At 34.9% G+C, this 16,906-nt stretch overlaps 1 protein-coding gene and 1 long non-coding RNA gene across 3 annotated transcripts; both read right to left on the bottom strand.

Moving 5' to 3' along the window:
* Positions 1–3,918: 3,918 nt before the first annotated feature.
* On the bottom strand, positions 3,919–4,373 carry LOC126706242 (uncharacterized). Its single transcript, XR_007648538.1, has 2 exons — positions 4,158–4,373; positions 3,919–3,958 (listed from the first exon to the last, which is right to left on the bottom strand). It is a non-coding gene; the product is annotated as an uncharacterized LOC126706242 (long non-coding RNA).
* Positions 4,374–6,056: 1,683 nt separating this feature from the next.
* On the bottom strand, positions 6,057–8,152 carry LOC126707190 (uncharacterized). 2 transcript variants are annotated; one of them, XM_050406788.1, is made up of 2 exons: positions 6,800–8,152; positions 6,057–6,149 (listed from the first exon to the last, which is right to left on the bottom strand). In XM_050406788.1, exons 1-2 carry the CDS (start codon positions 8,056–8,058, stop codon positions 6,065–6,067), a joined length of 1,344 nt encoding a protein of 447 aa, XP_050262745.1. In that variant the 5' UTR covers positions 8,059–8,152; the 3' UTR covers positions 6,057–6,064. The 2 variants fall into 2 exon arrangements, with proteins under 2 accessions (XP_050262745.1, XP_050262743.1); XM_050406786.1 differs by lacking the exon at positions 6,057–6,149 and adding an exon at positions 6,545–6,678.
* Between the last annotated feature and the right edge of the window lie 8,754 nt (positions 8,153–16,906).

The following is a 16,906-nucleotide window of genomic DNA, read 5'->3' as shown; positions in this document are numbered from 1 at the left end:
AATCAATATATTATGAAAGCCCATGAAGGGAGAAGTCTAGATACAGAAAGCAACGATTAAAATAAACATAAACTGTTCTTCAAAATCTTTACATATTAGCCATAAAAAAAATGAAAAATAAAAAATAAAAAAATTACTGCTGGACGGGAGTATCCTCATCTCTCTCTTCTACAACTTGAACTTCATCAGGTTGACGGGTGCTGTCATCAACGGGTTTGATTTGACTTTCAATAGGAGCAGTCTCTCCGTCACCAGGAAGGTTGTCAACAAGGGCATCATTAGCGAATAATTCATCTGTGTTCTCAGAGTGAATGGGCTGAACTGAGGTTTGGGCCTGGGCGTCAATACTAACATGTGACAAATCTAGGTTTGGAAAAGAAGTTTTGACTTGATGGAGGCAGTCGTCGAAGCCGTCTACATAAGTACCACCGAGCTTTGTCAAGTAAGCGTCGGAGTCGTGATACTCTTGCGTTGCCTCTTCCTTGGCCTGACGGAGCTGATCGTTGGCAGTTTGGATCTCTTTTTCTTTATCCTCAAGAATCTACCATAGTACCTCCGTCTGCTTCTCCAACTCACTTCGGACTTTCTCTGACAGAGAGCTAGCTTCTTCTCCTGAACCGTCTTCCAAGCCTTCAAGTTCAGCAAGCTTATCTTCTGTCAACCTCGCCTTCGCCCTAACATGGTTTAGCGCTGGCTCGTGGTTTAGGCAACCCTTTCATCATTAGCATTGCCTGGAAACAAAAGAAGGGTTAGAAACCAGGAAAAAGAAAGAAAAAGAGAAAGGGGACGGACACAATTACCTGTGCAATGCTAAAAAGGCCCGTCTCCTCCATAACTTCTATTACGTGGTTGCTCAAGTCCTCATAGTCATCAGTTGTGATTATGGACGAGAGCTGCTCCAACGCATACTTAAAGACCTCACGGAGGAGGACGGGTGGTTTTTCGGTGTGGACAGGGCCCATCATGAGTCCCTTGCCCTTTCCTGGACCTATCTTAGTGACCATCTTCTTGGTTTTAGCCTTTAACCCCACGATGGACTCATGGACAACTTTGGGCTTTTTTGAAAGATGGTCAGTCTTCTCCGATGACTTCCTTTTGGTAGATGGGTTGGCTTTCCCCTTAGGGGGTTGAGTCTCCTCTTGTTTTTTCTTCGCAACTTGCTGCTTGATGAATGCCCTTCTCTTGCTGTCTTCCATTTATGCACAAAGGTGGACAAATATTAGGAGTTAGATAATTTAAAACAAAGAAACCAAAGTATTGGGCAACGGACTTACATTGGTGTACTTGACGGTCGTAGCGTCGGGCAGCTGCTGTGGGCTCTGGTCTGTCACAATACCAGTGGAGAGTATCTAAGTTGGCTAACTTAGCCCACGTCCTCTCTAATAGCTTGGTTTTGTTAATTTTTTTTTTTTTTTTCAAAAAGCTCCACTGCTCAAGTAAGACTTGTAGACAGTCCTAGGCTGCAAAAGGAGGCAGTTAAAGTAACAAGTAAAACTAACACAATGAAAAACCTAAATACAAACGAATGCATACCAGATGGGGGTATTATACCCCATGTTTTGTTGACGGGCATGAACTCTTGGTCACCAGGGTGACACATCCACTTGTCACCCTTTATGAAAAAACAACAACTCTTCCAGTTCCTGTTAGAGTCGGGGGTGTCACACACGAGCCTCAATAAAGGGCTCCTGGGCACAAAACTGTACATGCCCTTGGACTAAACGATCTCAGTTGGATGGTAACAGTGGAAAAATTCTTCCACCATCAACCTACGTGCCCCGTTGGACATGGCCCCATACAAGACCTCCACACCAAGGAAAACCCTCCAAGCGTTTAGGGCGATTTGGGTGACAGCCAACCCTAAGTATTGAAGGAGATGACAGTGGAGGGTGCTCAGGGGGAATCTAAGCCCTGCTTTCAGCATTTGCTCATAGACTCTGACGCCTTCGACACCCTCGTAATAACACTTCTCTATTTGTAGGGTAGACGGAGGGGTATGTGATCGGGTATTTGGTACTTCTCCCTAAGCGTTTTGAAGTGCGACTCTTTAACTGTAGAAATGAAGTCGTTGACCATCCACAAGGGAAGTATTATAAACTCCCTAAGTCCATCAGGACCTATGATAGATTGGGTTGGGGGTTCAGCACCAACTAGGCCATCAGTAGAATCACCCTCTAACCTATTTGTGTCCAAATCCTTACCCTTTTAGAAGGTGAGGTGGCCGACTGATTCCTTTCTTCACTTGAGGTGCCAGGGTCATTCTGATCTAACGGGAACACCTCATTGTAGCCCACCCCTTCGCAGACACACTAGATGACGAGGTGTTCCCGTTAGGTCAGAACGACCCTAGCACCTCAATGATGTTTTGGGTGAAAGTGCAAGTGAAAATACTGATAAAAAACGTGCATGCATAATCTCAAACCTAATTGAATTTGGTAAAATACATCTCTGAACTATTCACAAATTCAAAAACTTAGCACCAATCATCAAATAAATAAATAAAGAAAAATGATTCCTTTAGGAATATTTGAGAGTGTAAGGTGCATGCAAATAAACATGAAACATAGTATACCTGTTTCTTAATGCATAATCGTCAAGGAAACAACCTACAACCTTAAATTATCTTTGATCATTACGGTTGTCTCATGTGATAACTTTGGCTTCTTCTTCATTGGCATATAAGTTGGGTGGTCCATGCAAGTCAGATCCAATTTGTTTGAGCACTTTATATATATTTAAAACAAAAAAAAACATTTGGAATGACTGAGGAAAGAGGAAAATGCAAAATAGAGAGAGAGAGCAATAAACTTACAGCATCAAAGCATCATTGAGCAAGGAATAGTGGTGGCCTGGTGGAAAAAAAGGTCAAAGCCTTCTTTTGTTGTGCTACACATTGGTACTGTGGGGACTATGGCCCAAAGTAACAGGTTGGGCCTTGGACCCGTTCGAGGACACCAGCCCATCCGAGGAGCTAACGTGGCTTAAGCAATCCATGTTAAACATATCACTGGAAACAAAGAAAACAGGTCCGAGGAGGAATTTCTCCTCAGACACTGAAAATCCGAAGCGAAAGGGCATCCAAGCCACTAAAGCCCATCCCCTAAATACGTGAAAAGAAAGGAAACACAAAATATCTAAGCAAAAGCTGTCACCACCACATTGAATGCACTACAGCTACTTTCCTGGCCACATTAATGTGGAGAAGACGCTTGAACAGTGCTACCTTGGCTACCACAACTCACAAAGAACTGAAAGAGGTGTCTGATGGGACAGATACTCAAGTGGAGGTTTGGATGATCGACAAGTGTAAAGCCCAAATGATAAGAAAAGACCTATATAATGTGTAGAAGACCCCATAAGAAAGGGAGAAGGGAAAAAAGAAAAGAGAGTACTGTAGCATGCAAAGGAACCCCACTGCATTGATCTGTATACGCAAATTAAGTTTTTAACCCTATCAGATCATGTGATTTTTCAACATAATGGCTTTTGTTCTTATTCATGTGTTACTTTATTCCATGCAATACTCCGTTTAACTTATTAAAACCTAGTTCTTTGATCTATACTCTACAAAAAATTCACTGTATTGGACTTTTTGGACCAAGACTTACAAAATAGGGGTTTGGGCTCCAAGTTGTGCACCTACAGGTACTATCCTCCGTATACGTTGTCATTGATCAAAAACTAATAGCTAAGATTCTTAGCTAGAAAATTTCAAACAGCATTCCAAGGTATTAAAGCAAAACCAGATATAGAGTATAAACACAGTTATAACAATACCAAATTGTTCCTAATATAATGCTAATAAAATTTACAAGCACAAGGAAAATTAAGAATGAAAATTTTAAGATATATCCTAAATAAGAGAAGGCTAAAAGAACAGAGGGTTACCAAGTCCAAAACCAACTGCACCTGAAGACGCCAAAATGACCTCATAGCCTCCAGAGTTCAATTGTTTAAGCTGCATGGATTTCATTGGTTATGGGGTGAGGAAAACGTTAACAGCCACAACAACTACGATTATTATGAGATTGTTTTAGAATAATTTTAGTTTTCAGAACTCGTGTAAAAACTGCCCATTTTGACACTAATAGAGTTAAAAATAAATAAAAAATAAATAAAAGAAAAAAACCATTCTCCCATTCTATAAAATAACATACCTGCTCACAGAGAGCCCCTAGTCTGCCAAGTGCTAATCTTCCATCCCCTCGTTTTGGTCCTACTGCTCCCTCAAGCCACTAAAAATTTGTTTGCTATTTTTATTCTCTCTTCATTCTTTTTATTACAAAGTAACATCACCCACATATTATATAGCCTACATGTATATTTAGAAATATATAATAATACATCAATTCACAATATTACTTTCTCAAAAAAAAAAAAATAAAAAATCAAATCACAATATCTTCTTTCTCAAATACATATCTTCTCCCCCTCTCCCCGAAAAATATACTTTGAAACACATTGTGGCCTTATTTGGTTTTTAGGCCCGAAATAAATTTATAGTTGAATAGTGATTGTTTGGGCAATTTGGAATGTTCAAAATAAATTTTATTTTGAGCATATCCAAACCCATCCAAAGGTTATTCTTGATGGAGCAATTGGTTTTCTGTAGGAGTATCAAAAGCTGGTAGCTGCTCACTGATTTGTTCTGTTTATTTCTCTTACAATGTTTTTCTTCTACACAATGTTTGTTTTCTGTACATTGTTGTTTCTGCACTGTATTGTTTTATGCATATTTGGTTGTTTTTTTGTACAGTGTCTTTTTCTACACAATGTGCTTTCTGTACATTGTTGCTTTTGCACATTGTTTGTTTTCTGCATAATTGGTTGTTTTCTGCAAAGTAGTTCTAGTTTCCCCTATATTGATCTTACAAGGTTCTTATGTAATGTTTTCTCATACTTTATCTAATAAAATTTCAATCTTTTATCTCAAAAAAATTTATCAGGGTTTGTTCTAAACAAAGAATTAAATTGTTGGATTTTGAATTTGTGATATTGGTGGATGGGGTTGATATTTGTATTTGGCTGAGAGAGAGAGAGAGAGAGAGAGAGAGAGAGAGAGAGAGAGAGAGAGAGAGAGAGAGAGAGAGAGAGAGAGAGAGAGAGAGAGAGAGAGAGAGAGAGAGAGAGAGAGAGAGAGAGAGAGCATTGGGGTTGGGGTTTTAGAAGTGAGAATAGACAATCATTGGCTGAAAAAGCCAGCTTTTTTTACTATATATTTTATTTTTGCTACTATTTATGGGTCACATTATAGAGAGAGCATTGGGGTTGGGGTTTTAGAAGTGAGAATAGACAATCATTGGCTGAAAAAGCCAGCTTTTTTTACTATATATTTTATTTTTGCTACTATTTATGGGTCACATTGTACTATTTCAATTAACTTAGCTTTTGGCTTTAACTACCATACTTTTAATAAAAAGAATTTTCCCCAATGGACACTTCATGTGTGATTTTTTTCTTTTTTAGGATTTATTTCTTTCAATTGAACATGAAATTTAGTACCCAAATTGAAGATTTAATCTAGTACTTTATCAAAACAGTGGGTAGTCAACAAATTATTAGAGATTTTACATATGACTCAGTGACGTGACTGATTCTTCTGTGTAGTCTTGCATTAGTTAACGCAACTTTTATTGGGAGCTGTGTCTGGAGAAATATTTAAAAAGATATTAATAATTTATAAGGACTAGAATCTAGAATGCTCTTTCACATATTTTTTCACATTGCCCTCTCTTTTTCAGTTTCACTTTCCCTTCACTAAATTGATCGCTTCATTTATGATATAATTAAAATTCTGCTTTTGTGCTTTCAACCTCCAAAATCAATATTCCTTTAAAAAAAAATTGCACTTTTAGATTCAAATATCATAAATAATTATATATATTCTTCTTGTAAATAAGCATATGTAGGAATAGAACCTCCAAGAAGTGACTCCATTCATTAAATTTTGTTTTCCCAAAAGTTGAGCAGCATTTTACTACACCTAGTATGCATTTGGATACCACTTATTTTGTTGAAAACTAAAAACTAAAAATAATTAAAAAAATTATTGTTCACACGTGGGTTACTGTTCATTTGCCACGCAAACACATCTGATGCAAACGCAAACGCAAACTAAACGGCCTAGTGTCTTCCTCTCTTTGAGGAACCTGAGAAGCAATAGATGATAGCTCATTAGACCAAATTTTATAATGTATACTCTGTTAAAGCATTTGAACCCATATGACTACAAAGTGAAGAAAAGGAAGTTTAGTGTCTTTTTTGTCTTTATTGGATTCTATCTCATCATACATAATGGATGATTGGTTGATGGGAGTAAATTAACCCATGTGAGAAGAAGTTAAATGATATTTTGGGTGAAAGTGCAAGTGAAAATACTGATAAAAAATGTGCATGCATAATCTCAAAGAATTTGGTAATATACCTCTCCCAACTATTCACATATTCAAAAACTTAGCACCAATCATCAAATAAATAAATAAAGAAAAATGATTCCTTTAGGAAAATTTGAAAGTGTGGGGTGCATACGAATAAACATGAAACATAGTATATATCTGTTTCTTAATGCATATAATCTTCAAGAAAACAACCTACAACCTTAAATTATCTTTAATCATTACACTTGTTTCATGTGATAACTTTGGTGTCTTCTTCATTGGCATATAAGTTGGGCAATCCCTGCATGTCAGATCCAATTTGTTTGAGCACTTTATATATATTTAAAACAAAAAACATTTAGAATGACTGAGGAAAGAGGAAAGTGCAAAATAAAGAGAGAGAGAGAGAGCAATAAACTTACAGCAACACAGCATCATTGAGCCAGAAGCTACCATTACGCACGGGATACTTTTGGACGGACACAAGGGAAATATTAAGCTGTTTACTGGAATCCCCCATGAAATGATATTTATAAATTTCATCGAACTCTTCTTTAGACTGTTGCTTGCCCTCATCTTTAAATAGATTTAGAGAGATATCAAGTACAATACAATTAAGAAATATGATACCATTGTCTTCAAAAAGTTCGATATCACTGTCTTCCCCACTGTCTTCCTCTTCCATTTTAGCAACAAAGGTGAACATTAAAAGACAGAATGTCTGATCAGCTACATGGAGCAAAGGTAACTTCGGACAATTCTCAACTGCAAATTCACCATCCTCAAAAAATCGCTTAATGTCCAAACGTCCGTGGAAGTACAGATCCGTATCTATATCGTGAGACTGTACGCGGACAATCCCATCTAGAACGAAACCCCAATAGATAGTGTTATCAACAATAGTACTTCGTCTTCCACGAACCGGGTCATGATAATAAGGACGTAGCTTGCGTTTGGGAGGCTCAAGTAATGTCCAACATCGATCGATCACATGATAAACATAGAAAGTAGCAAACAAACTCGCATCTTCATCAAGAATCTGTTTTTTGGAATCGAGAGTAGCGTAATAAGCAGGATCATGTTGTGCAACAAGAATCTGTTTTTTGGAATCGAGAGTAGCGTAATAAGCAAGAGAACGAGCCGAGAGTGAAAACCCAAGAGGAGGATTGGGCAAGGGTTCCCATGTATTTGAATCGGGGTCATAAACCTCCATCCAGCCATACCCTTTTGCTTCTACTTCTGAAGCAGAAACGCTACCTAACACATATAACTTATCGTCGAGGACGAGGCAGGGAGGTTCGAACCTCTTAGGAAAAGTCATGGTAGCAACAGGTTTCCAACCATCATCAGGAGTGCTAAGGTCAAAGCTGCGCACTTTAAGAAAACGAGCGAATTCGGGGGTAGTTACGCCGGCGAAAGGTTCAGAATCAGGATTCATGCCGCCAAGAGAGTACAGACGGGACCCTATCACTGCATGTTCTCTGTATGCGCAAGCTAACCAGACTTTAGAAAACGGACGGAGCGGTTTCTCGACGGTAGTTACGGAATGAAGAAAAATACACTCAGGATCTGGGACCTTAATGGTATACCACTCTGCCTGTATTCCATCCCTCGTAGCTGACGTTGAAGCAAATAAAGCGATCTCGAATTGCATCGCCAAGCCTTTCCCTTTCCCCTCCATGTGTTTTGTGTTTTGAAGATTCAGAAAATAAAAAGATGACAATTTTCAATTTTGAGAGTGTGTGGAGGCTCAAATCGATTACGATTTGGGGTTTAGGGTTGGGGTTCCGTTTGCTTGTGTCTCCAATCCTTTAAATATTCAAAAAAAAAAAATCATCAATGGGCTATACGCTATTTACTGTCCATTAATTATGCACGGGCTCATTCGGGCATAAAGCCCACAATGTGTTTCAAGCTTTTCGGGGGAATATAACAGACCATAGACTAAATAAATTTATCAGGTAAAAAAAAAAAAAAAAAAAAAACTTTTTGGGTACCATTTTGAATTTGTGATATCAGTGGAGGGGTTTAATAGGAGAGAGAGAGAGAGAAGGTTTTGGGATTTAGAAGAGGTCTAATTTGGCAACTCCAACAACTAGTTTTGGAGTTTTCATGTGTGAGATTTTTTTTTTTTTTTTTTTTTTTAACAATTTACCTCTTTCAATTGAACATGAAATTTAGTACCCAAATTGAAGATTTAATCCACTATTTTTTCAAAACAATGGACGGTTAACAAATTATTAGAGATTTTACATATGAGTCAATCACATGACTGATGCAAGAGACTCATATGTGGATTCTTCTGTCTAGTCTTGCATTAATTTACGCAACTTTTATTAGAAGTTGTGTGCCTGAAAAAATATTTAAAAAGATACTAATAATATTTGAGGACTAGAATCTAAAATGCTCTTTCACATATTATTTTAAATTTTCATTGCCCTCTCTTTTTCAATTTCACTTTCCCATCACTTAGCCGATTGCTTCATTTTTTTATATAATTAAAATTCTGTTTCTGTGCTTTCACCCTCCAAAATCAATATTTCCTTTAAAAAAAATTGCACTCTTAAATTCAAATATTCATAAATAATTATATATATTCTTCCAGTAAATAAGCATTTGCAGGAATAGAACTCAAGGCCGGCCCTAAGCCTAGGCCACTTAGGTCATCACCTAGGGCCCCTACTAGAGAAAGGCCCCCAAAATTTTGAGCAAAAATTAATACATTTTTCTGAAGAAAAAAAAAATTATTTTTTTGGAAATTTGGGGAAAAAATTGTTTTACATTTTTTTTTTCTACTTTTAAGAAGTAAAAAATAATAATAAATAAATAAATAATTGAATAATGCTAGAGATAATACAACTTTAAAAACATGGGTCTTACAAATATATGTGTTAGTAATCACAAGAAATAATTCAAGTAGGAAAATGCTAAAAATACTATAAGTTTTACTTCAAAACCTTTACAAATTGATGTGAAAATTAGTTTGATTTGTGTAGGTCAACTTATTAAATGTATTTTTGAATTACTTTTTGTGATTGGTGATACATCTATGTAAACCTCATGTTGTAAAATTTATCATATCCCTAACATCATTCTTTCAAATACTTATTTATTATCTTTTTAAAGTGTCACTAATCAAATCATTGCTACATCGATAAAAATAATAGAGTTTTGTTATTAAAAAAAAAATGATGATATTAAAATTAGTTCTGTATCCATAAGGAACAAAATAATGGGTCCTTTACTTCTCACCAAATTAGTGAGTATCTCCACTACTTATTGGTTTCTAAGCCTCTTGGTAGTTCCAACTCATAATGATCATTGTGCTTGGAGGGGCTACAAGGCAACCCCCATCGTTGATATATTTGGTTAAGCGTTACACACTCCATGTTTGGTCCTTTTTCCATGCTTTAAAGTTTCTGGTCCCAATGTCAATTCACTGTCATCAAACTCCCTTTTTTGGCCCACTTTTTGTATTTGCTCGGCATGTTTATCCGTACTCTCATAAGACTTTGGTCTAATTATTCTTGTCCATGTAGGCTGCTTGGTATTGGGAGTAATCGCGTTATCTGGGGCAATTGTATTGTTGTCCCCACCATTCACATGTACCACGTCATTTGTTCCATGCACGTCCACTTTCCCCTCATAATGATGGGCCGAAGTTAAGGGACAATCCATATTGATTCCTACAGATTCTTCACCAATTCCGGATACACTACTTTGCATTAGGTCAACCCCCACTAATTGTGGATCTGAAATAGCATGCTCCAAGACCCTTATTTCACGCTATGTTAACCAATCTCATCTACGATATCCGCCGCATATCCCGCATTTGTGTCAGTTGTCCCAGCCAGTGAATTAGGGTTTCCAAGGTTTGGAGAGGATCTACTTGATGTACCACCGCCGCCACATTCATGCCCTGTCGCCTGACTACTTTCATTGGCCCGAGGCTCATCCACCCGATGCCGCCCACCCGCTTTCAGCCAGTCACCATAAGGGAGGTTGACGGCTTCTATATCACTAGTAAATGAACTATGATGGGGGAAGTTTTCATCTTCTAGCCTAGCTGTCCACATGAGTAGCACAGTCCCACAATTCTCTCATACTTGAAGGCCACCCACAACTTGTCCCCCTCAGGGTTGATCACCAGAGCTCCCCTTCGCAAAGGTTTGTCCAACGGCAAATCAAAACTAATCCGGAGAAATCTTGCCTATTCTGAGGTGATGGATTTGGCATCCACGTCCAAGACCTCACCCAAGCTTCCACTAATCTCCCTTCTTGCCTCTTCGTTCATTAGATCAAATGGCAGCCCCTATACCTGTACCCAAAGTTGTACCTTGGGGAAGGTAACATTGATTATTGTCATCCCTTTCTCCCACCTCCGAAGCACCAGTAATTGATTATCAAAACACCACAAGCTATTATCGAGGACCCATCTCAGTTGGTTGTCTAGAGAAAACTTGAATTGGATCAGTTTGTCCCCCACCTTGATGATTTTCAAGTCATTCCCTAACCTCCACACTAAACGTAATAGATTTTTTGCCGCTTTGAGGTTAAGTGGTTTAACGCTCTAGAAGTGGCCCAATGAGCTCAAAGAACATTCATCGAGAACCTATTTACGATGGTTCACCTGAACAACTATAAATCCTTCCTCCTCTTCTGTTAAGGAGATCCTTTGCAGCCTTTCGATAAAATCGGAATCCATGGTCTCCGCCCTTGACGAAAGTGGGGTAAGGAAAACTCACCCTAGGTGAGAAGGAAGGCTCCTATTGAGAGGAGAAAAAAAGGAAAAAGAGAGGTTATATTTTATTTAAAGTCATTATTTTTTTTTTTTTTTAGAAAATGCTACTTTGTAAATTGATATATCATTTTTAATACTTTATAGTGGTTTTAGACTTTTAGTATTATCATATTTGTCTTATCATACATATATTATAAAACCATAATAAGCACACCAAAGTCCAAACTCCAAAACACCTACTACAGTCCTATAGTATATATTCTAATAAAATGAACACGTTTCAATACGCAATTAATTAATAATACTCCTTTCCAAAAAAAAAAAAAAAAATTTAATAATACTTCTTTCCATAGTCCATACACCATAATTATTAACTCATTATCTCGTTGATTCTTAAAAAAAAAAAAAAAAAAAAAAAAAAAAAAAAAAAAAATTATCTTGTTAATTTCCTCAAGGGGTTTAAATATAACATACATACACACACACACACACATATATATATATATATATATATAATTGATAAAGTCTCTGATAGGTAAATAAGAAATCTAGAATTCAATCCCCACTTACATAAAAAATTTATTGGTGTCTTGGTCTGATAATAAAGAGCTATAATCTTGAGCAAATGTCATAGATTTGAATCTCTCTCTCTCTCTCTCAAAAAAAAAAAAAAACCTCATTATCTTCCACGTATATAAATTTAGAACATTTTAAAATAAATTGAATTTTAGTGACAAGATTTTTGTATTTGATATAATGTATTTTTAAATGCATTTAATCTTTGAATGGGTAGAAAATGACAAGATTTTTGTAACTTTTAATGACATTACCCAGGTTTAAAACCTCCTCCTCTTTACTTGTAATAAATTGAAGAAAAAAAAATCGGGACCAATAACATTCAGAATTCGTAAGAGTAATACTTTGTAGACACAAATAAGCAATGCTATGAATAAATTTGATTCAATCACTTTTCCTTATATTGCAGAAGTTTAGGGGTACAACTTTTTTTTTTTTAATATTATAAATTGTTTAGATGATAAATTATTATTAAAACAATATCATTTTCATAGAGGACATCAACACCACTTTTTCTACGTCAATTAGAACAAATAATAATTATTTTATTATTAAAAAATATTTCACAAGCGAAAGAAAACTGCACTTCCACAACTGATATATTCAATAAAAAAAGTATCTCCCCTTGAAAGATTATTGATATTTATCACTTGTTCCATAATACTAATGGCTTATTTTAGGAATGACAAAATTGGCCCGACCTGACCCAACCCTAATAGGTCGGGTAAAACCCGACCTCTTAAGTAAATGGGGTTGGTTTGGGTTTTAAAAACTCAACCCGAAGTAGGTTCAAGTATTATGCATACCCGACCCGAACTGAACCCGGCCTGAAATCATGGGGTAGATTTCTTAAACAACCCGGGGTGGGTTCGGGTATAAAGAAACTCGGCCTAAAATCATTGGGTAGATTTCTCTCAATTGTTCACAATTGAAGATCCCTCCTTGTCACCTTATCTTTTTCGGATATGATGTAAACCTGTTTAACCGACTCATAATTCTCAGAGGACATCATTAGCTGCTTTGAAAGATCTTCATCACTAAATAAACATAATGGTCTCAACAACAAGGTAGCCAGTGTCAAATACTACAACAATTGTAACATACAATGTTGATCATGATCGGAAGGTTGATATGTTAATTTCAACAAGAAATTTTGTATTTAATATAATGTATTTTCCATTTTTTTTTTTAAATAGAAGAAGCAATTCTTACCTCAATTGGGTTTAGTTGGAACACATCTAATGCCAAGTACAAGGGTTCAAAGATGGAAGTGGTTGGAGGGTTGTTTGGGCCTTGGTCATATGTACAGTGACTGTCAAGTCGAGGGCCTTGTTGGTTGAAAGATTGTAACAATTAGACAAATTAATGTCAAAATACAAAGAGTAGGTCACTACCAATAGACAATTTAATAGAGTTGATCAATTGATTCTTAAAAAGAAAAAAAGAAAAAAAAAAAAAAAAAGAGAGAGAGAGAGAGAGAGTTAATCACTAACTACTAGGAATTTCCTATCAAGAAATTTATTATTAGACAATTTAGTGTCAAAATTCAAAGATTAGGTCGCTAACAAAAGGCAATTTAATAGAATTGATCACTTGATTCTCAAAAATAAAAAATAAAAAATAAATAACAAAAAAAAAAAATGAGTTGATCACTAACAATTATGAATTTCCTATCATCTAATTTATTGTTAGACAAATCAGTGTCAAAATGCAAAGAGTGGGTAGCTAAGAGCAATTGCATTAGTGGGTCTAAAATACAAAATGTGCAAAAATTTTCACAATATAGCATAAAATAGACCTACATCAGTGCTTGCATACCTTTGCTTATATCCAACCTCACTACAATAACCGTGCATATATGCACAGTTACTGTAATTTTGCAAATTATTATTTTATTATATTTTATTCTCTCTCACAGTCAAACCCTTTATCCCTTCTTCTCTCTTCTCCTTCTTCTTCTTCTTCTTCATCTCACACTCTCTTTCTCTTCATTTGCACAACCGATCAACCATTTGCCCATCACCACTCAACCAACGCAACTCACCACCACCCAACCACCACAACCCACAACAACATTTTACAGCACATAAAAATCCAACCACAAATTCAATAGAAAATCAAAGCCAAAATCAACGAAAAATCAAACTCGAAATCACCAAAAATCATGGAAAACCCAAAATTAACCATCAACGGAAAAATCATCAACCCAAACCCAAATCATTACAGTCCTATGTATGACGTCACTCACTCTTTCATAGCCATTGCCATAAGAGAAATCTGAGAGAGAGATGAGGGGTTTGAGACAAGCGGCTAAGAAGATTGTGATGATAGAGAGGCGGAGAGTTTTGTGAGGAGTTGGGATGAGAAAGAGGCAGAGAGTTTGAGAGAAGGTTTTTGCTGTTTTTGATGAGAGAGTGAGAGAAGAAACATGAGTGTGAGAGATCTTTTAATAAAATAATAATAAAAAAGATATTATTTAAATAAAAGAGGGTGTATAATAGATAATCTGGTGTGAGAGCTTTTGATAAGTGGCTGTGTAAAATAGAAAACAGTGGGTTCTTATGCTAAAATAAACAGAAAATTTCACACAGACTGATGCAATTGCCCTAACAAAAGGAAATTTTAATAGAGTTGATCACCTAATTCTCAAAAAAAAAAAAAAAAAAAAAAAAAAAAAAGGAAAAAAGAAGAAGAAGAGAATGAAAGAAAGAGGTGACCATTAACAACTATGAATTTACTATCAAGAAATTTATTATTAGAAAAATTAGCATCAAAATGCAAAGAGTAGGTCGCTAACAAAAAGGAAATTTAATAGAGTTGTTGATCACTTGATTCTCGAAGGGAAAAAAAAAAAAAGTTAATCACTAACAATCGTTGTTATTAAACCCGGCCCGGCCTAGCCGGTCGGACTAGTGACCCAACACATTGACCAGACTGGGTGATCGAGTGGATCGGAAAAGTATGTAACCCGGTCAAAACTGATGAAACCCGATGAAACCCATTGGGTTTTAAGCAATCCATGTGACCCGGTTGGGTTTTATTAACCTGGCCGGGCTTGTGAATTGTGTAAAATTACATTAATAGATCCATTTTATCGACTCTTTTATTATTTAAATGTGTGATAGTATGGTAATTTAAACAAGATAAAACCTAAAAAAATCCACGCAAAAAAAAAAAAAAAAAAAATTGTTCCTTGCGCTGTGCCCTACAGATTCACACTTAGTACTTTGTAATTTGTACATGTACCATCACTTTTCAATTTTTAATTCTCAAAACCTACTGCTATGGGCTGCTACTGTGCATAAATTTTTTTTTTTTTATGGTTTGAAGTCTAAACAAATGTACTCGGCCAACAATTTCCATGTAAGTATGACCATATAACTCTATGCCACCAATTATCTTCTTTTGTTTAAGTTTTTTTTTTTTTTTTTGGTCATGTGCAGTGTAAGTGTGTGACTTTGTTTCTTCTTTGAGCTTTGACTATTTTGTTACTTTAATTTTTTTTTTTTTTGCTTTAGGTTTTAGCTGACCTTAACTTTACTGACAAATATAAATTAATTTGTTTGTTTCTTCTAATGCTATTGCTTATGAAATATTGATTTTGAATTATAATGGCGAGTTTAATTTAGGCATATGCCTTTTTTTTTTTCTTTTTTAAATTTATATATTCAAGTCATGATTTCTCAAACTTAATTTTATATACATTTAATTTTTTAATTTTTTTAATTGACTCTGCAGTTTGACCTATGACCCACTAGTTGAACCAGTGACCCAGCTCATAGACCGGGTCAACGCCCGGTCCAGGTTTAATAACTATGCTAACAACTATGAATTTCCTATTATGAAATTCTGACAAGTAAATAATAATATATAATGAAACGTAAATATGGTATAGTAAGTTGTACCGCTTTGTTTGGGTTTATATATAATTAGTCGCAAACCCGGGAACCTACCATGTTGTGTGGTAGACTCATCTAACTTCAATTTGTGTTACAATTTAATAAAAAAGTTATTGTTTGAACGTGTAATGACTTACAAAAAATAACTCAAAAATTCAAATATTAAAACTTCTGAAATGATATCTTAGAAATTATTTAAACAAAAAAAAAAATATATATATATATATATATATAACTATATATATATGATTACCCGATAAAGAAATATAAGAGAAAGAATGTTCAATTTAAAAGAATAATCCATGACTATAACTATTGAAATCTACTGGATAGTTTTAGATATTGCAAAAAAAATGAATCTAAAAAAATATAGATTTTAAAAAATTCCAAAAGGTATAAATTTTTTATAAAAAAAATCAAAAGATTTAGAGCTTATAAATTATAGACAAAAATAAATAAAAATTATATATGTGACTACATAATAGGAAAATATAAGAGAAAGATTTGTTATCCTCAAAAGAATAATTCATGGCTATAGTTATTGAAATTTGTCAAATAATTTTAGATATTACAAAAAAATAACTAAAAAAATCTACATGTTAAAACTTTTGAAAGGCCAAAGAATCATAAGATTCACTTCTTATAGATTATTGAAATAAAATAAAATATATATGACTACGTAATAGAGAAATATAAGAGAAAAATTTATTGTTGAAATCTACCAAACATGTTCAAATATTGCAAAAACTAAAGTAAAATTCAGATTCTACAACTTCTAAAATGCCACACACACACACAAAATTAAAGAATTAGAAGATTTAGAGCCTAGAAGTTATTCAAACAATTCAAAAATATATATGACTATTCAAAAGCGAAATACATGTTCCTATAAAAAGCAATAAGTTTTAATGGGTTTAAACTTTAAATAATGAAAAAAAAATGGAATCATTAAACAATTATAGGTATATGGTTTGGTGATTCATAGTTGTATAAAATAAAATAAAATATTTTTCTCACCTATTAGTTTGTGCTCCTAGCAAACTTACAAAAAAATAAAAAATAAAAAAATAAAAAAATAAAAAAGGAAAAGGGAAAAAAAATCCATGGAAAACCATTAACAAAAATTTTTAATGGGTCTAAACTTTAAGCAATGAAAAAAAAATCATAAACAATCATAGGTATAGGATCTATGGTTAATCGTTATATATTTATAAAGCAAAAGAATTAGAAAACCCAGATTAAAAAAATAAAAAGGGACGTACAAAGATCAATGGTTGTAAAACCAAGAGAGTCAATTTCATACCGGAAGCCGT

Source organism: Quercus robur, chromosome 11 (assembly GCF_932294415.1).
Source record: "Quercus robur chromosome 11, dhQueRobu3.1, whole genome shotgun sequence".
Lineage (NCBI taxonomy): Eukaryota > Viridiplantae > Streptophyta > Magnoliopsida > Fagales > Fagaceae > Quercus > Quercus robur.
Note: the sequence above shows the minus strand (reverse complement) of the source record. Positions and strands in the feature narration are given on the sequence as shown.